The 21647-nt window shown below is 41.2% G+C and overlaps 1 protein-coding gene across 3 annotated transcripts in view; it reads left to right on the forward strand.

Moving 5' to 3' along the window:
• CBLN4 (cerebellin 4 precursor) overlaps window positions 1–21647 on the forward strand; it is a 107188-nt gene that overhangs the window by 37354 nt on the left and 48187 nt on the right. Inside the window, exon 4 of one of the 3 annotated variants that reach the window (XM_075011793.1) lies at window positions 17933–18011. The exons of the other annotated variants lie outside the window; for them this stretch is intronic. Coding sequence (XP_074867894.1) covers window positions 17933–17997 — 65 coding nt within the window. The 3' untranslated portion in view covers window positions 17998–18011. Of the gene's footprint in view, window positions 1–17932; window positions 18012–21647 lie in introns of those variants that run through there. 3 annotated transcript variants of the gene reach the window in all.

The raw sequence follows: 21647 nt of genomic DNA on the forward strand, positions 1-21647 counted from the left end.
CTTTGTTCAAAAAGAGAAAGTAAGCCAATCAGGTAATTATCTAAGGTATTTGTACACAAATGCAAGAAGCCTGGGAAACAAACAGGAAGGATTAGAATCCCTTGCACAGTCTAAGGAGTATGAGGTGATTGGAATAATAGAGCCTTGGTGGGATGACTCTCATAAATGGAGCACTGTCGTGGATGGTTATAAACTGTTCAGGAAGGATGGGCAGGGGAGGCAAGGAGGAGGAATTGTGATATATGTGAGAGAGCAGTATGATTGCTCAGAGATCCAGTATATGGAGGGAGAGAAGACAATTGATAGTCTTTGGGTTAAGCTTAGAGGTGGAAGCAACAGAGGTGATATTGTGGTTGGTGTCTGCTATGGACCGCCAAATCAGGTGGATGAAGTAAACAAGGCTGTCATCAGACAACTAAGTGAAACTTCCAAATCACAGACCCTGTTCTCATGGAAGACTTTAATCAGCCAGACATTTGTTGGGAGACCAATACAGCAGCGCATAGACAATCAAGAAAGTTTTTGGAGAATGTTGAGGATAACTTCTTGGTACAAGTGCTGAAGAAACCAACCAGGGGCTGTGCACAGCTTGACCTGCTGCTCACAAACAGAGAAGAACTTGTAGGAGAGATAGAAATGAGTGGCAATCTGATCTGCAGTGATCATGAGATGGTAGATTTCAGGATTCTGATGAAAGGAGAGCAGTAAAATACAGACCCTTTATTTCTGAATAGCAGACTGCAACTCCCTGAGTGAACTGATGGGTAGGATCCTCTGGAAAGCTAATATGAAGGTGAAAGGAGTTCAGACGAATGGACAGTATTTTAAAGAAGTCTAACTGAAGGCACAGGAACATTCCTATGTGCAGTAAGAAAAGCAAATATGGTAGGCAACCAACTTGGCTTACCAGGGAAATCCTTGGAGAGCTTAAACTCAAAAAGGATGCATATAAGAAGTGGAAACGTGGACAGATGTCTAAGGAGGAGTATAAATATATGGCTGGAGAATGCTGGGGAGAAATAAAGAAAGTGAAAGCAGAACTGGAGCTGCAGCTAGCAAGGAAAGTGAAGGGCAACAAGAAGGGCTTCTACAGCCATGTTAATGATGACAGGGTTATCAACGAGGTTGTGGGGCCATTACTGCACGAGGGAGGTAATTTGGTGACAGATGATGTGGGAAATGCTGCAGTTCGTAATGCTTGTTTTCCCTCAGTCTTCATGGACAAGTTCAGCTCCCTGAATATTGCACTAGGCAGTGCAGTATGGGAAGGAGGTGGGCAGCCCTTGGTAGGTAAAGAACAGGTTAAGATTTATTTAGAAAAGCTAGATGGACACAAATCCATGGGTCTGGATTTAATGCATTCAGGGGAACTGGCAGATGTCATTGAAGAGCCCTTGGCTTTTATCTTTGAAAACTCATGGCGATTGGGAGAGGTCCTGGACGATTGGGAAAAGGCAGATGTAGTGCCCATCTTTAAAAAAGGAAAGAACAGTCCATAGAACTATAGAACAGTCAGTCTTACCTCAGTCCCTGAAAAAAATCATGGATGGGATCTTCAAGGATTTGATTTTGAAGCATTTGAAAGAGGGGAAAGTGATCAAGAGTAGTCAACATGGATTCACCAAGGGCAAATCAAGCCTGACCAACTTGATTAGCTTCTATGATGAGGTAACTGGCTCTGTGGACATGGGGAAGTCAATGGATGTGTTATACTTTGATGTTAGAAAAGCTTTTGATACAGTCTCCCACAACATTCTTGCCCATAGATTAAGGAAGTAAGGCTTGGATATATGGGCTGTAAGATGGATAGAAAGCTGGATCGATGGTTGGGCCCAATGGGTAGTGATCAGTGGTTCAATGTCTGCTTGGTGGTTGGTTTCAAGTGGAGTGTCCCAAGGATCAGTTCTAGGGCTGGTATTGTTCAACAACTTAATTAATGTCCTGGATGAGGGGATGGATGACCCAGATTGCACCCTCAGCAAATATGCAGATGACACTAAGATAGATACATTGGAGGGTAGGGGTAGGGTCCAGAGTGACTTAGGCAAATTAGAGATTTGGGCCAAAAGAAATCTAATGAGCTTCAACAAGGACAAGTGCAGAGTCCCCAGTATAGAAAGTATGTGGCTGCATTGGAGTGGGTTCAGCAGAGTGCAACAAAAGTGATTTAGGGGGCTGGAGCACCTTACCTATGAGGAACGGCTGAAGGATTTGAGGTTATTTAATTTGTGGAAGTGTGAGGGGTGATTTGATAGCTGCCTTCAACCTCCTGAAGGGCAGCTCTAAAGAAGATGCAGAGAAGCTGTTCTCAGTAGTAACTGATGGGGGAACAGTAGGTTACAGAGGGGGAGGTGTAGGTTGTATATTAGGAAAAACTATTTCACTAGGAAGGTGGTGAAGCATTGGAATGTTTTACTTAGAGAGGTGGTGGAATCTCCATCACTAGAGGTTTTTTAAGTGCCAGTTCGACAAAGTCCTGGCTGGGATGATTTGGTTAGGCTTGATCTGGCTTTAGGCCTGGGGCTGAACTCCTAAGTTCCTTTTCAACCCAAAGATTCTTTGATTATGTGATTTGCCTGTTCTCCACTTTTGCCTGTACTCCACTGACCAGCAATTCTTTGTATTTGACCACTTTCAAACACAAGTTATGTTTGCAAATATTGACACTGATTCACAAAGTCTAAATTGCTGATTTCTTTAAATTTTTGGATTTCCTTTTGACATGAATGAAGTCTCATGAGTTATTCGCAATAGATTTCAGCCTCAAATCTTCCATGTTATGGATCTGAAATTCCACAAGAACATGTGAATTTAGTGCACTCAGGTCAATACCTGATCTTCATCTCTTGTTTTAGTTTTGACCATCCCACCTGCCTGACCCAGATCTTATCTGGATCCAAACACTTTCTCCTTGGTCCACCTCTAAAATAAAGATATTTTCTCATGCAGTTGCTGCTATTTGGGTGAATATCATTTCTTCATGGGTCAGATCTCTAGACCACATGGCTCACTGCTGGCAGTGCCAGTAAAAATCAATGAATCAGTTTTGCAAACAAGGACAGAGAGAGAGAGCCTTTGGCGTATGCAACCTGTCTGCTTGTAAAAGGCCACCTCTATGGTGGGCATTGGGTCTATATGAGATGACAGCAAAGAAAGCTCTATTATTCTCATAGTCATTGTCTCAAAAGCTCTATTATTCTCACAATCGTTGCCTTATAGGTGTAGGGGTCATAAACCACTCTCCACACACTCAAGATGGGACCAGGGCACAGGAAATCCACAGTGCTAACTAATAGGAACATAAAGCTGAACTAGTTTAATGGCTCTTAAGACTGGAGTGTTTTTTAGTAAGTTTCCTGCAATGATAAATATCAAAATAAAAAGCCTAAGCAAACTCTGTGTGTTGCAGCTACAGAGTTCATCTCAGTAATTGTATTTATAACTTCCACTTTCTCCAACTTCCAAAATGCTAAGTGAGCTGCTGAAAATAGAGTCATTGTCCCAACAGGTAACTGAATGAGACATCGTACTATACCTTATAAACCACCAACACTCAGGCCTCCACCCTGCTAGTTCCTGCCCTTGAGGGATGGATTGGGAGTAACAGAAGTATTCAGCAAGACACATGGGAAAGCAAGTCAGGTGGGGACCTGGCAGGAAGAAGTGATTGGAGACTCAGGGCAGGCCTACACTAAAGGACATAGTCGATCTAAGAGATGCAGCTCCAGCTACGAGAATAGCATAACTGGAGTCGACGTACCTTAGGGCAAATTGCTCCACTGTCCTCACAGCAGGATGTCGATGGGAGAGATTCTCCTGTTGAATTCCCTTACTGTTAGGGAGGAGTGCCAAGGTTGATGGAATGTGCTAAGCATTTGATTTAGTGGGTCTGTACCAGACCCACTAAATCAACTCCTAGAAGATCAACCTTCAGCATATTGACCCAGCGCTAAATATAGACGAGCCCTTATTCCAGCCCTCATCAAATCTAATTATCCCTCTTTTCTTGTGCCCTCTTGTAGTGTCTCCAGTGGCCAAAAAATAGTCCTTGTTTCAGGAAAACACTTTAAATATAAGCTTAACTTTAATCAATGAAGCCCTAGTTAATGGGGCTGTAGACTTAGTGCCTCAAAGGTATTTAGGCATGCAACTTCCAAAGAAGTGATTTCACTGAATTTATTTTGGTAGGGATCACCTTTCAAGGCCTGGGCCCTAATTAGTCTATACAAGCAGGTTGAAGCTAGCTGATTCCCAGCTAGCTAAGTGCTACATTTTAGTCTCCATACAAAAGTTGTAAAACCTTCCTGGTGTGGCTCCAGTTATACAGATATAAAAATGCTTTGTTTTTAAATGAAATGTGAGTTCTGACTTAAAGAACTACAAACAGTGAATTAAAAGTGAAAGAAGTAAAAAAAGTCAGGCTTAGTAGTTGAGACCTTTTTATTAAGAGCAGCCTAGGAATGTAGTGGCTGAAAAGTTTATTGGACTCAAAACCAGTAGCCATCATGGATCAGAAAGTACTGATTGGTGACAGTCTTGTTATCTACTGCCTTAAGACCACATCCATATACTGGCCCACATCTCAAAGTCCTTTGACTCAGTAAACCTACATTGCTTTGACAGCCTAATAAATACAGGTTGCTTTGTTCTTTCACAAGTGTAGAGCTCTTACTGAGCATTCATTTTTATTTAAAGTTTTATTTAAACAGCTCTTCTGGCAAATGTAAAGGAAACATATTTATGAGATAGCCATCTGAGTTTTACTGGAGCATAATCATGAAATGCATCATCCTTTCTACTGAAGTGTTTGCTTTTGTTGTACATGTTTTCCTACACAAGTTTTAATGAAAATCTTAATAATATATTGAAAATATCACCCCTGGGTTTAATTAGGATCTAAGCCATATAGAGTTTAGCCCTAACAACAAATAAGAAAACCCATATTTTCAGTTGAAAAAAAATCTTTTTTTTAAATTCTACAATTCATTCAGCTTGACTATCCCAAAGAGTTTATTAGCAGGTGTGAAAATATTAAAAACCTCCTGTTTTTCATGACTACCGGAGAAAACAATGTAAAATTAATAAAGTGTCTTTGATAGATAGTAATTTCAATTCTTTTTTTTTTTAAAAAAAGATGGTATTATTCAAAATACAGTGTCTTGAAACAAATCTATCCACCATAAACTCTGCTTGCCATAAAAAAAAAAGTTTGACATCAGGCTAGGGAATAATTTATTTCATTCCATGACTTCAAGTATTCTATTGTACATTTACATTGGTGATCTGGATCCAAGTTTAATTATCTAATGCCTGCCTTTGTAAAAGTGATAAATCTATTAAAACTGAAAGTCACTGCCAGGCTGGAAAGGTGTTACTGAAATTGAAAAATAGCTTTTTAGCTCTTTCCTGGCATTATTAAATTTGTTCCAATATAAAAGGTGTTAGGTTGAAGTACTAAAGCCTTGAAGCTCAGGAGTGCACTGTATAGATGTACAAAACTAAATCTGTGGGCTGTGCCCTCCAAAATCATTCGAAGCCAGATTTGGTTTAGTGTGGCTCTGGCTTTGATGATTTGATTGACTGCTGCATGCATCTTCTGGAAAAAAGAAAAAAAAACATTAAAATGTTAAAGTTAAAGAAACCACCCCTCCCCAGCAAATTGCTCACTGAAGATATGATATTTAAATAGGAAAGAAGCAGGAAAATAAGCTCTTTCAATCTTGCAGCATACGTTTCCTTCATAAAACACATAATTCTCTACTTTCCATTAGTTATTGAGTTTAGTCATACAAAACACTCACTGAATTTTAGCCATTTGATTTAAAACCAGCATCGTTTCAGTAGCCAGAATTAGTGAAAGGCTGTTAGGGAGCAACTTCTATTTTGTTTAATCAATTATATTGATTTCCCTTTAAATATAAGGATTGCACAGTTCAACTCCAGTTGCGCCAATGGTATCTCAGAGAAAAAAATGCTGCCCAGTTCATTAACATCTGTTCTTCAATAAAATACTTCTCATTTAACAATGCACTTCCATTTCACTTCAAGTAGTCACTGACAACATATGCAAACATCTTATGATTAATAATCTGCGCCACCTTGTATTTAGCTTGGTCCCAGGAATTTTCTTTTCCAGTCCTGAGGAAGTCTGTGAAGTTTGAAAACTTGTCCTTTCCGAGAACACAATTTGTTCCAATGAGAATAGTACTTCATGAACCCCGTGTCTCTTATCTGTTAGTCTATAAGGTGCCAGAGGACTTGTTGTTTTTGTCTACTTAACAGTGAAAACTCCAGTATGTGTTAAAAGAAGGAGTTAATAATGTTGCAGTGCAGAATGTATACATATTCTGGATTATATTTTTTCTAATGATCTTTCTTTTAATTAAAGCATAACTGCACAGCTCTAATATTGTATGTACATCTTTCGGACCTGACTTTCACACCTTTATCCTGAGTAACATTTATGCAAGTAGTCACACTCAGTTTAGCTGTAGAGGGAGTATTGCTCTGCATGAGTATGGGTTCTGGAATCCAGCTCATGTCAAGTGTATGCACATGTATGGTGAAAAGAGTATGGTCTAATGCTTAGTGCACAGCACAGATAAACTTGTAATACTACTTAGTCCATCGATGAGTTTTAGCTCTAAAATGTTGTATAAGTTTGGATAAATTCCTGTTCAGAATACCCCTTTGAAGCAAGCATCAGCAGGGTAGCTGTGTTAGTCTCTATCCGCAGAAACAACGAGAAGTGTCGTGGCACCTTATAGATGAACAGATTTCTTGGAGCATAACCTTTAGTGGGCAAAGACCCACTTAGTCACATGCATGTAGTGGAGATTCCAGAGGCATGTATAAATATACAGGTTCATGAAAAGGACGAAGTACAAATCAAGAGGAAGGCCAGTGTTGACGAGTTCAATTCAGTTAGGAAGGATGTGGCCCACTTCCAGCAGCTGATGTGCAGGTGTGAACACCAAGAGAGGAGAAACTGTTTTTGTAGTTGGCCAGCTACTCCCAGTCTCTGTTCAATCCTTGATTGATGGTGTCAAATTTGCAAATGAATTGTAACTGCAGTTTCTCTTTGGAGTCTGTTTTTTATATTTTTTTGTTGCAGGATAGCTACTTTCAAATTTGCTACTGACTGTCCAGGGAGATTGAAGTGTTTTCCTACAGATTTTTGTATGTTACGATTCCTGATATCTGGTTTGTGTACATTTATTCTTTTATGTAGAGACTATCTTGCTTGGCCAATGTATATGGCAGAGGGGCATTGATGGCACATAATGGCACATATTACATTAGTAGCTGTGCCAGTGAATGAGCCCCTGATGATGTGGTTGATGTTGTTAGGTCTTGTAATGGTGTCATTGGTGTAGATGAGTAGTCAGAGTTGGCATTGAGGTTTGTTGCAATGATTGGTTCCAGAGTTAGAGTTACTGTGGTGCAGTGTATAGTTGCTGGTGAGAATTTGTTTCAGGTTGTCAGGCTGTCTCTAGGCAAGGACTGGCCTGCCTCCCAAGGTCTGTAAGAGTATGGGATCGTTGTCCAGGATGGGTTGTAGATCACTGATGATGTGCTGGAGATGTTTAAGCTGGGGCTGTATGTGATGGCCAGTGGTGTTTTGTTATTTTCTTTATTGGACCTGTCTTGTAGCATGTGACTTCTGGGTACATGTCTGGCTCTGTCAATCTGTTTCTTCACTTCCTTAAGTGGGTGTTGTAATTTTAGGAAAGCCTGGTAAATGTCTTGTAGGTATTTGTCTCTGTCTGAGGGATTGGAGCAAATGTACTTTAGTGCTTGACTGTAGACAATGAATTGTGTGGTGTGCCCTGGATGGAAGCTGGAGGCATGTAGGTAAGCATAGTGGTCCATGGGTTTCCAGTATAGAGTAGTGTTTATGTGACCATCGCTTATTTGCACTGTAGTGTCCAGGAAGTGGCTCTCTTGTGTGGACTGGTCCAGGTTGAGGCTGATGGTGGGGTGGAAATTGTTGAAATCACAATGGAGCTCATCAAGAAAGTCTTTCTGATGGTTCCAGATGACAAAGATTTCATCAAAGTAGTGGAAGTAGAAGAGGAGTGCTAGGGGACGAGAGCTGAGGAAGTGCTGTTCCAGGTCAGTCATAAAAATGTGAGACCATGCAGGTGCCCATAGCAGTGCCACTGATTTGAAAATATAAAGTGTCCTCAAATCTGAAATAGTTGTGGGCGAGGACAAAGTCACAAAGCTCCGCCACCAGTTGTGGCATCATAAGGGATTCTATTCCTGACAGATTGAATTCCATCGTCATGTGGGATATTGGTTTAAAGGGTCTCTACATCCATGGTGCCCAGGATGGTGTTTTCAGGAAGGGCACCAACTTCCTGTAGTTTCCTCAGGAAGTTGGTGGTGTCTCAAAGATATCTGGGAGTGCTGGCAATATAGGGTCTGAGTAGAGAGTCCACATATCCAGATAATCCTGTAGTGACAGTGCTAGTGCCTGAGACGATGGGATTTCTGTGTTTATGGATCTTGGGTAGTAGCTAGAATAAACCTGTTTGGGGCTCACAGACAACACCCCTAGACCCCCAACCAGGTTTATTCTACAGATATTCCAAACACTAAGGTAGTATGTTCACAGGAATCTAGTCAGCAGTCTAGATGCCCCCTACTCCCCTCCACTGCCATATTGCATTTGTGTTTAATATTAGAAAACTCATGTCATCAATATTTACATACAGATATAGATGAGTTATTTACTGTTCAGTTCAGTAGGGCAGTTAAGTAAGAAGTGACGGGTAGTCTGTCATAAACAGAAATATTCAAAAAAAATACGAGAGGAAAACAGAGCCTGTGAATTGCTACTTGAATCATGGCTTAATGGGTCAGTTAATCAGTGTACATCTGCTGAGAATCTGGTCCACGATTTTTAAATAAAGAAGTGACCAAAGTCATTGTGGAGGTGGAAATAAATTCTTCTATGAAGATCTTGCTTTTGCAATGCTAGCCATCTAAGTCAAAGACTGAGGATGATTTTAGTTTAGTCTGAGGATGATGTTAGTTTAATCTTTCTCTATTTACTCAGCATGTCAATTTCATTCCCTCTCTCTAACCAAGTGTATCTGCTTTAACACACTATCTTTGCTTCAGCCATCATCCTTGGTAATTTATCAAGTAATATAAGGTAGTATGGTACAGGTGAGAAGGAGTGCAAGGTTAGAGGGTTACCATTACCATACACTTCCATAGTCAGTACAACTCAATGCCCTGCTTTTTAGATTATAGATGCTTCTTTGGTACAAAGGATTTTCCTTGATGTAATATAGTAGCTATATCTCTTGCATGCATTTATAATAACTTATCTAGAGGGTCAACTTAAAATCCCCACTCATCCCCACTAATATGGTTCCATTTGCAATGCACAGAAGAGCCTTGAGTATTTCTGTTAGGGCCTAAAAACAATCTGTCTCAATGAAATAAGGTAGTTATGGCAAAGTTATAAAAATATGACAGCCTTATGGTATGGGAATCAGGAACAAAGCTGGTGAACTGCTGTTCTGAGTCTCTGATGAGTTAAAAAAATCAAAATTTCATTTTGTCATCATGAAAATATTTTTCAAAATTTTCCAAAAAATCAAAACATTGAAACAAATATTCAAAAATTATTACTGTTGAAAAATTTAAAAACAAAGTACAATTTTAAATGGAAAAATGAAAATGTTTTGTTTGTAAAAATGTCAAAATTTTTTTTTCAGAATCTTTTACACTTTTTTCTTTTGAAAAATAATCTGTATTTTTTTTCCAGAAAGAATGTTGTCCCAAAAAAAACTTTGTTCTAGTCTGGAGACCTACTTTATACTCGCTCATGACCTTCACTGCCTTGTGACCTTCAATGACTCATTTTGGGTTAGGTATTTAAAGGTATGTAGGCATCTAAAAATGTTGAGAAAGTGTGACTTCCAAAGTGCCTAGGCCCCTTTGAAAATCCCATCAGCACATATTTGCAACTCTCACCACCTGAGGCCTTAAAAATCTGGCCCTTCATTTCTCTCTCAGTAAGGTCATCTGTAAAACATACTTGACAGCAATAGAAACAAGGCTTAATGCTTTTGTGAAGCATCTTGAGACTCGTGGCTGAAAGTGTGCACTATAAATGCAGTGGATAATAATAAAAAAGTAATGCAATTCATTTTTGTTGACTGTCTTTGTGATGGGGTTGTCTATCCCTTAAGGACTTAGAGGTCAGCCTCAGGGCCTGGAGTGTTGAAGAGAAGGTGGGACAAGACTCCTCTCTAACCCAGACAATTGGGAACAAACTAGGACAAGAGGAGCCACATTAATGCTGCCTTCTTCCTAATAGTGGGGCAGAAACTAGCAGGAGAAGGCTGCATAATTCTCTGACCCTAGGGATTAACTGGAAGGAAAGGAGGCCTGCTGAGGCAGAAGCTGACTAAGAATCTCTAGCTGGTCAAAGTACACCCTGCTTTGGGAGGAGAGCTGAGTACTCACATCCTTCACAGGGGGCTGGAGATTTTAAGGTGCCTGGCTGGAGATCTGGGCCATAGAAAACGCAAATGGAATAACCACTTGGTGGCAACAAACAAGCAGAAAGCCCACGGACCTGAAAACCAGCCAAAAGGGAGAATTGGCTGTTGAGTTGCTTCTGTGGCCATAGGGCCTGTTTTTGGGTGGAACGCTATGATAGTATTCCATTGAAACCTACCTAGAATCATCTCGTTTCCATTACAATAAGCCTCTTCTGTCATAAAGCGAACAGTTGTCATGACTAATTGCTCATATTTTCCTCTGCTCTCATCTTCTATTCCATTTTATTTACTTGGTGGGTTTTTTAGTGGTACAATAATCTAATGGCTTTTACAGTTATAGATTATGGTGAATTCTGAGTTTAAGCTCTAAAGAAATCAAAAGCTGACATTTTGGCTTTTCAGATCCATTTCTCCTACAACCTACACACAATAACTTTTCTAACTGCTTCTCAAAACAAACAACCCATGATTTCTCAACAGAAGCTCTTTGATGCTTATATTGACACAGAGGAAAGTGTAATATGGGATTTGTTTCCACCCAGAATAAAAGAGACTTAGTTAATATTTTGTTTTTAGTTCCAGTTTCAAATGAGAACAAGATTTCTAGATCTTTATAGATCTATCTTTTCAATAGTGCACACTATTTAAAATGGAATCAGGTTTTCTAATCCTTTAAGCATCTTAGAAATCTTTGCCTAATAACATAACTTTTTTATCATCATTTACCAAAGCAGTTCACAACAGTTGTTTGATTAATCATTCCAACTTTCTTCATATGTTGGCAATATAAGAACCAGCCATATTTTACTGTATATGAAATTCAAGGCACTAAGACCATAGATACCTTTGCCAAGGTCACACAATAAAACAATGGAATTAGAAGTTAAAATGAAAATCCTCTCCCCCTGGCAGTTGATAGAAGATCTCCCACTGACTAAGTACGGGTTGAATCTCTCTAATCTGGCCTTCTCTGCTTTGGTAACATCTGCGGTCAGGCACATAAGTGCAGACTCTGTGGGAAAATAGTGGGTAACAAGCATCTCCTCTCTGTGTCCCTTCCCCTGTTCTTGTTGTATCCTGGCAGCCCTGCACTTACCAACTCCTCCAGCTCCCTTCCAAAACTTCTGGAGCATTGTGCCTCCCTTACCCTGCCCATGTCCTTCACTGTCTCAGGCTGGGCCCACTGCTGGAGGTGGCTGTGGAACCCCATGGCTGGACCCTGGGTAGTAGCTGAATTCTGTGTGGAGCCCCATGGTAGGTGGCTGGGACGCTAGGGAGAGGTCAGAGGCAGGTGAACCTGGGGCTGGCATCAGAGTTCTGTAGGTGGGGTGGATGGCTGCTGGCTGGGGCACTGAGGGACAGTAGGGCCCCTAGGTGTGGGACCATCCTGAGTCAAAAGCCTAGGGGTTCTACAGTGTCCTCCACTTACCATACCTATGAGACCCACCTGTAATTCATCAAATTCTCGGGTTCAGCATCAGTCAGATCCGGAGAGGCAGGACTAGGGAGGTGCAGCCTGTACTAGATGTACAACCCATCTATCTTAAGGGATGGGATGTTAGAGGCAAACAAGCAGTGGGTGGAACTTTGTAGCTGCATACTTACCTGTTGTGCCAACAAAAGAAAATGAAATGTTGAATGTACAGTTATCTAAGGTGCACATACAACTGCATATTAGAAATTAATGCTTTTGCAGGCACAAAACCCACACCCATTCTGTTTTCTCTGGGAAATTCAAACCAAAATGGGTGCTAGTGTACTGAATCCTTAGTGCTTAATTTGAGTCCTTTACATCTGTAAGTAAATGGCTTGTCTTCAGCAGGACTCAGGGAAGCAAAAGCTGCAGTTTGGGTTGCCAGAGCCTCTATTTTATACAGAGATGTATTTAGTTCTATAAAACAAACTATGACAAGTAGAGATACAGGTTCAGTGCTGCAGCTATTTTGCCAGCTTTAAGCATTTCTCCCATAACATTTAGCGTACTGACCATTCTGAGGATGTCAATGGAACTACAATGATTTACAATAGCTGGAGAGCTGGCACAGGCTCAGTTGTGAAATCTCAGCTTAACAGAACAGTACGCAAGAGCCAGCAGTTTAGAAGTCTTCCAATAGCTTTCCATTCCTTTGTTGTATGTCCTTCCAATAAGGGCTGTGACTCTGGAATTATCATCAAACCTCATTAGTATTGCTTTTGTAGCATAGCATATTTGATATATTATAATGCTGTGACATTTAGTTGTCTGTATTTGACATCTGAAATATATTAAGAAAAGCAAATCATTATTAAACCAATATGGTGAAAGTCCAGTACGCTAGATCATGCCCTACAGAAGTCTGTTTGTGTGCGGCTGCACTCAAGGATAAAGAAAGGACATCACAAATTCCTATAAAAGCTTCCCTTAGACACATTTACACAACCGGAATATGAGCAAACGCTTGTTTACTTTGTTCCATGCTACAATTAGTGAAAATCAAAGTGTCTGTGGATGCATTTTGTGATGTAAATTATTAGGTAATTAACCTTAATGCACTCTGAGAATCCCCAACTTACTGAAGTAGTGGAGAATATTTTTCAGCTGCAGTAATACATATGCCTGCATCACTGCTTAATTATAAATAGACCAAGCCTATAATGCCATGGGAGGGCTTTGGGATTGTGCTAAATGGAAAGCAGAGCAGGAAGGAGGGAAGGAAAGAGTGAAATACTATTTATCAAAGCGGTAGAGATTCTTATCACAATGATGCAAATGAAAGGTTCAACAGAAGGCCGCTCTGCTGCTCTACTGCTTTTTTCATTATGTCTATTCTCTTTCATGAGAGATTGTGAAACGAAACCTGTTTATATTTTAAAAAGTCATGGCTGCTGTATAACTTACTCCAGGGTTTTGGTCTCCCTAGCAGAGCGACCCTAACCTGTTCATAGTGGGGGAGTGGACAGTATCTTCAGGGTCACATTTTTCTTATGTGACAGAATGAAATTAGTAGCATCACCAGGATTTTCAAAGGGTAGCAGCTAACATGATTGCTTTCAAAGCTGGATGACGGACCCTGGATACCAACATCTAGCTGGGATCTCAACAAAGGACCTGGGACTGCCTAGATGGTTCAAAGTAGAGGAAGGTGCTGACAATATGTCTGGAACGTTAAGCATGATTGCTATAAAGGTACCATGCCCATGTGACAGGGAAGGCCAATATTAATTCTATTGGTAGCTATTTAGTTTGCAGCAATGTTTCATGAATTAGGCCAAATGTATGAAGAAGTATAAGGATGGGAGTTGGAACTCAGTGTGGCTCACAGCCACTGCAGACCTGGGGGCAAGGTGTGTGTGGAAGGGGTGAGGGGATGGGGCTTAAGGCAGTCAGCCCTTCCCCCACACACTCCCCCAGAGCCATGCACTGAGCAATGGAATAGCAGTGTCATGGCTTTTCAAAGGGGCCCAGGGCAACTACCCCCTTTACTACTTTCTGTCAGCAGGCCTGTTGGAACTGGAGCTGCACTAGCATTGAGTAAACTTGATACTAATGAGAGTTACGTGCTTAACCTGTGCAGGCACTTAAATCCTACTCAGCACTTATCTGCATCTTCAGTAATGCTAATGCCTTAGTAATGCTAATGAGTTTACAGGCAATCCATTGGTTCAGGGTAGGATGACTCGAAGCAACCCACTTTCCCTCCAATAAACCTATACAATCCAGCTAAGGATAAGGCCCACAGTAGTCTGTACAAATATCTGTTTAAAGCTACATTATACACTTGGCTAGATATACAGTAGGCAGGGCATTAAAAGCATAAGAAACTCCTTCTCTTTGTACTTATCACAATGCTGCTTGCATTCCCTAACAGTGTCAGGTGCCCCAAGAACTATCAGCAGCAATGAAAGGGCCTTAATATACGTAGGTGGGTTCACCCCTTTCTTGAGCTGAGAAGGAAAGCACAGATTAAATCAGATGTGTAGTGTCTGCAAGTCATTGTTAGAGCCTGACTGCCATTCTCTCCTTCCATTAAACCAGGGAACATATTTTATACAATTATTCTCTGTTTTAATATAAAAGAAATTTTTTCTTGAATCAACTCAGTGAAGAAGAGGTGTCACCATTTTGCTCATAACCTTGGCAAGTTGCAAAATGGCGGCTCACACCAGAACAATACTTGTTCTAGGAGAGTGTAGTGAGTCAGTATGGCCTCCCGCAGACTCAGAGGCGGACAAGGCTGCGAAGAGGCCCTGGTGGGCGGGCCCGGAGCTAGGATACCAGAGGCCCGCCCCTCAGAGGGCGGAGCCCAGGGCTAGAAGAGCCCAGGGCGGGGCTCAGGGCTCATTAAAGGCTGGGCCTCTGGGCAGGGAGGACGTGCCTGCCCGTGCTCCCCGGCGCCCAGGGCAGAGGGCCTGTCGCCGCTTGGCTAGGCCGGAGGAGCAAGCCCCCAGCGGCTCCCAACAACCCCGAATCCAGATGCCCCAGGGGGACTACCCAGACTTCCCAGACCTGCCAGGGCCCTCACGCTGGCGGAGACCCCCTGCCTGGGAAGAAGCCCCAGCGGACCGCTGCAGCCCTCAGGCCCAGGATCGCCGCGGGTCCCCCATGCTACCGCCGCCCGACTACCCCAATGACATTGAGATGGGCGACTGGCTGGAGCCCCCAAAGGTGGATGACCTGGAGGAGACTGACCTAGAGGGACCCCCTGACCAGATGGACTGGGACCTTCCGCCAGCGGAGGTAGAGGTAGGAAGTGGCCCGGGGAATGACGCTCCCGAACCCATGGCAGTGTGTTGTGGCCTGGATCCAAACTGCCGTGGTCGTGTGTGAACGACCCCTGGGCCGGGTTGCAGTGGAGTGGGAGGGCCTGCGACCCCCTACCCCCTCCTTGACAGGGCCAGCCCATGCTGGGCCTGTGCTTAAGCCCTTGTGCTGGTGCCCCGCCCCGGACTGAGGGCTGGGCTTGTACTGCCACTTTGAACTGCGGCCCCGCCCCGGACTGAGGGCTGGGCTGGGCTTGTACTGCCACTTTGAACTGCTGCCCTGCCCCGGACTGAGGGCTGGGCTGGGATTGTACTGCACTGGGAACTGCTGACTGCCCCAACAGAGTGCGGGCCGGTGTTGTAACCCCTCTTTGGTTGCTGACCGCCCTAGGCCAAAGGCCGGGTGGTCTAGGACTTCCTACAGAGAGGTTTTTGTTTTGCATTATTTTCACATCAAGAACCCGTTTTCCTTTATGGTGTTGCTAAACCCACCGATAGTCCCAAATCCATGCTGCTTTCCACATGACATTTCCCAAAGCAAATACTGACAGATTTGTACAATCTGAAAGAAGAGGAAAGAGCCCTGATGACACAAATGAAATGTGTCATTCAATAAAAGCATTAATAATAATCATCATTTAAGATCTTTCTGTACATGAGGAGATCTCTGAAGGGGTATTGTCCTCTTGATGGGCATAAATAAATCCTACTGACATTAATTTGTTGGGCTTGATTTATGTTGAGCTTAGCTCTAGGGCTGAAGCTCATCCACCCTAAGTAAACATAGTGAGGAGTTATAGAAGGAATGTAGTCTGAGAGAGCTTTTTTTGAGTTTAGCACAAGTCTTCCTCCTGTATGCCCTTTAAAGCAGATCTTGCCCGTGAAATGACGAGGACAACATTTTTCAAAAGGGGCCCATTCACTTTTGGGTGGTCAAACTTGAGAATTGTAAAATATAATAGCAGGGTTGTTGAGAACTCACACATACAATTGAAGTCAATAAACACTGTAGGTCTCAGCAACTTTGAAAATTAGATGCCTTAGGTCAGCACTCAAAAATTAGTGGATAGGGTAGGTCAGAAAAAAATGTTTATTTACAAATAGAGCTGAGTGGCTTAATTAGCACCAGATTATAATGCTCCTTTTCAGGAGACTCGAAGAGCTCAAGAGGATTCCTTCATTGCTCACCCCAGCTAAGGGCCAGTCATCTCTTGTGCCTAAGGGAGCCCAGCATGGCTCCCTCTGTGTACCTGTGGGGGACTTTACTTCCCCAATGGACAGTGAAAACTGCATTCCATCTTTCTCCTTGAGGCACAGTCTTCCCCTCATCCTCTCCTGAGGCACCTTGGTTTAATGCCACTTCCAGGCTAACCTTAAAGAACCTTACCTCATATAAAGGTACAACTGATGTGCAAACAATAGTAGAAGACTGATTTTTAAAAAAAAATATTTATCTGCAAAGATTAATGTCTTTTCATCTTGCAGACACCAAATGTGACCTCAGTCAACTAATGGTCAATTGCGTGTGCAGATTTGAAAACAATGAGATTTGGTGGCACAGAAAATTCAAGCACATTGTATTCATTGGTTACCATTCATTATGTATCTCATCAAGGAATGACTAACCTATACACTGAACCTTTTGTAATTGAGATGTTCAGTTGTATGAATTTTTATTTTATCTTTTTAGGTCCCCAGTTAGTTCATTAAATAAGGAGTTTGCTGTACTGTAGTTTACCCTTTTGACCCAAGTAGAAAAAGATCAGGTGGATGTAATTCTCTTAGGCATAAAGGAATAGATTCTTCAGTGGTATAAAATTTGGTGTCAGGGCAACAGACCTATGCCAGTTTACATCAGCTGAGGAGCTTGTCCTAAACATAGTTATTATTGCCATTTGACAAATGTTAAATGAGCAGATCGTCCCCTATGCCTACCAAATATTTATGGTTAAAAATGTATATGTTCATGAATTTTATTTTCAATAGGAATTTTAATATTTCATGGACAATGTTTTCTATAATTTGTAATATGCAAAGTAATATAAAAGAGTAACACCTGTCACACAAGTGAATTAGGAGCATAGTGAGTATGCAACCAGAGAGATGTATCACATGGAAAGAATAAGCTGCAAAACACCGAAAATAAAACATACACACTTCTCTCCAAATGATGGATGTCTAGAGTTTGTTATAATTATAATCTAATTATGAATCTCATTTTACAACAATTTTTTAAAGTACATAGTTATCTTTTAAGTACTTTCCATGTAATTATCTGCAATTGAACTCGCTCTAATTATGTGGCAATTACTGCATAAATTATCCTGTTTAAGATTTTTTTTTCCCAACGCACAGACTTTTAATCCAATAACACAAATAATTTGACCTGCTTTTAGTGGCCCCAAAATTACATTCTGACTTCCAAGAGATGGTGGATGTATATTGGATATAAAGCTGGTGGTCAGATGAGCACCTCTACTGCTTTCTTCTAACATTCAAGTATACTGGCAAACAGTGAAATTTCACGCCACTTCCATCTGAACATAGAACCCTCACAAATGTTGAGACCCTACTGTACTAATCAATCTATTTCTAAAATGGTTTTAAATATGTAAGACCTGAAATTTATAAAGGCAAAACAGAAAAGTTTTGTTTCACTTTTGTAGCACTTCTCCTTCTCTATTTCATCTTAATGGCACCTGAAGGTCCAAGCTGGCAGTTCCTGTTCTGAAGCTCTTGAAATCTAAACACAGAAGACAGACATAGGGTTGGAGGTAAGAGGTACAGACAGATGAAATGACTTGCCTAGTGTCACAGATCTCAGCTGAGACTTGAACACATTTCCTAATGTCTGGTCCAGCACATTACCTGCTAGACAAACAATGGTTATTTTTCTTCTGGATCTTGCAGTTTATACCTTCATATTTTTCCTCCTCATTCTTCCACATTTTAATTCTTCTTCCTCTTCGCTCTCTTCAGCTCTGCCCAAAACATTAATCTCCATCTAGATTATGACAAGTACAACTGAAACTGCCCACAAACCTTCCCATCTCTGCGGTAGCCTCAACACTTTATGAACAAAAACAAGTACATGTAGCATTCTGAAACCAGGTGAGATTAAGCAAAAGACAAAAAGACAAAATACAAAAAACAAAAATTTGATGTTATGGTCTATCAGAAATAACTGGACAAAATTCTTTGTAAATTATTGATGTATTAAATTCATATTTGATGCAAATCTCTCTCTCTCTCTCTCTCTCTCTGATAGTGAGGTCACTGGTATTGAGCCCTGCTATTCAGTCCCAGATCCTGTAAAATAAGAAATGGTGCGACAGCAAACCCCAAATGAGGAAATTGGGCAGATCAGAGAAGTGTAATCTAAAACATGCAGGATGGGCTTGTTTCCTTTGATATACACTGTGTCTGTGATGCATCCCAAACCATTACACCAAGAGAGGCTGCCAACATTATTATTATTATTCCAAGAGATTTCAAATTTTAAGTGATGATTAACAACGTTTAATGTGTTTATTCTCCTATGCATAGATGTAGGTTACTTCCATTAATGCAATGTGAGGAGTGAATTTCACATCCTGAGGATGCTAGATCCTCTTAAAGATTACATTAGTCATTTGCTTTACCCATAAAACCTCACTTGGTAAAATTAAAAATGTGTAAAAATCTCCTACTGCTTGGGTAAGTATTTAATTAAGAGCCTTTAAATTAGACTAAAGATACTTTTTCCCATAGCAGACACTTTTATTAGGTGTGAGAGCCACTTCACCAATTAAAACAGAAACATGAAAATAAGTTTGTCATTTAAAAATAATAAGACTCTATCTTAAGTTTTTGGCAAGAATTGCATTAGAACGCTGAGAACTTGTATTATGGGTAACGTGATGTGGATTTGTACCCACCACACAAGGCCTTAAATTTGAATCTTGCCAGATGTCTTGTTCTTACAAGCTAAGCAAGGCCAATTCTAGTCAATGGATGGGAGATCACCCTTAACATTACTCTTAGAAGAACAGTATCATCATTCAGGTCAGACTTCCTCAGTATTAATATCTTGTGTTATCTGTATCATCTAAAGATTCTGAATATGATCGCAGCTCTGACTTATGTCCATGTCTAAATCTATAAAGGATCAAAGCAAATCTTTGGAATCAAACGCCTATAAAAATTGAGGAACTTTCGATCTGGATCTCAAATCTCTATTTTATTAGTTATTCATTTTTTTATTTTCACTAGGATATAGGGCTACACTTTTAAAGATATTTAGGTGCCTGAAGATGCACTTAGGTGCCTAAATCCAATTGGGATAATAAGCCCCAAATATCTAAATCTTAGGGAAATGAACGAGAACTAAATACCTGGCCTTTTAAGGGAAATCCCACCAAGTGCCTATCTGCAAAAGTGAGTGGTTAAATACCTTTAAAATCTGACTCAACATATTAATTGGAGAGGCTAGCTAGGACATTTTTGCCATATAACAATTTTTCTGAGCCAATTGTCTTGCCCACCTCCTCCTGCAATAGGCCCCGAACCTCTGGCTGAGCCCTGGAAGCTTTCAGTTTTAAAGCCTTGAGGTTACAGAGAATCCATGATTTGTGGTTTTCTTCACTTGTATGGAGCTGGTTCACTCCTGCTGGTGATCCATCTCTGTACATTTAAGCGAGAAGAGAAAATAGGGTTGTGAATGATAGCATTAACATATCAGCTTCACTTTGTTATTTTAAAGCTGGTATCCCTCCCCACCAAAGTATGAGTTTTTTGTAAGATTTTTCGTGACACAGTGCTCTCCAGACTGGCACTTTTCTTGGTGCAGCTTGTGTCATCAGCACCTACAAAAGCTCTAATGCTGACATGGCCTAAGAAGTCCCTGCAGTTCACTTGTCATTGTGTGTTCTAAAGACCAAGAAATAGTATTTCTATGGAACTAGTAACAAGTGGGCATTAATCATTGGGCACATTGTATGAGCAAGGATCACTTACATGTATAGGGCAAAACCTTGGAACCCCTGACAGAATAGTGCCACTAATTTCACCAGGGCCAGGATTTCTGCTAAGTAAACTGAGCTACTGAAAAAGTTTGGAAGGAGGGCTTTTTTTTTTCCTGCTGGAACACCACCGAATGGCATCCCAGCACCTTTTATTGTTGGCACCACCATTTTTAAAGGGCGCCTGACCAGCTCTGAGTAGTATATGGCTCTTTAGAGAGACATTTGCAGCTGCCGCTGCCCTATCTTCTGGCTCCCGGTGCCCTACGGTGCTGAAAGAAGACTCAGTTTAATTGGTTTAAACCAATTAAATTGAATCTTATTTCAGCACAGCAGGGTGCTGGGAGCAGCCACTGCCTGAGGGCTAGAGGGAGCCATGCAGCATCTGTGAAGAGGAGATGGCCCAACGAAAGAGCCACACGTGGAGCTCTGAGTCCTGGGCAAGGTGGGTGAATCATGGATTTATGGGGCGGGGGGGGGGCAGTAAGAAGTTGCAGGAGGGGGTAAGCCACATGGCACTTTTTCATTTAGTTTGGGATCAGTAGTGAACAATGAATTAATTCTTACTGATGTTCGGTTAGTCCTGAATTTCTTCATTTGCCTTACATCTATGAGGGGAGTCTACTCACAAGCTCTGAAGCTCTTACTTGACTTCATCTCCAGGCATTCTAAATGATTGGCCTTCTCCAAAAGCTGCACTGCCATCCCCATCCCTGTGGCAGATGCTATACTCCAGCTCACCTTTAGACTGTCTCCCCACAAGCTTTAAATTGGAGGACAGCCCAGCACCACCAGTTTTGGCTGGTGAACTTACCTTTGAATTCTTTGGTTTTGTTTTACTTTTGTCTCTGCTGAACTCTAATCTCCTTCACTCCAACCTCTGGACGCTGCATGAAATGTTCACAATCTAGCTAATTGCCCCCACACCAAAAGTTACAGGCTCCATCAGTCAATCACCACAAATACTCTCTTGATAATGCTGAATATTTACCAAAAAAGCAGCGTCTCAGTTCTTGTATATATTTGTATAAAATGTATGTCCTTATGCAAACCTTTCTGCATTTTCACAGGTTGTGTCATGTATCTTTAAGAGCAAGAAAGAATAAAAGCATATTGAACCAAAGAAGCTGTGCTGGATTTTATGCAGGAGGAGACTAAATGATGTTTTACTCCAATGTCTGGAATTGTAAAATAAAAACACCTTGAGCTGTGCATGTAAAGGGTGGACATGATTCACTGACATGTATAGGAGTCTTTCCCTATATTTAAATGGTGTTGACTAAACTCTCAGTCTACACATTCCTTTAGATATAATCACCAAATTTAAGATTAGACATTAACATTATTATGCTTGTCTTCAGTCAGTCTAAGAATGATATAC

Source organism: Carettochelys insculpta, chromosome 17 (assembly GCF_033958435.1).
Source record: "Carettochelys insculpta isolate YL-2023 chromosome 17, ASM3395843v1, whole genome shotgun sequence".
Taxonomy (NCBI): domain Eukaryota; kingdom Metazoa; phylum Chordata; order Testudines; family Carettochelyidae; genus Carettochelys; species Carettochelys insculpta.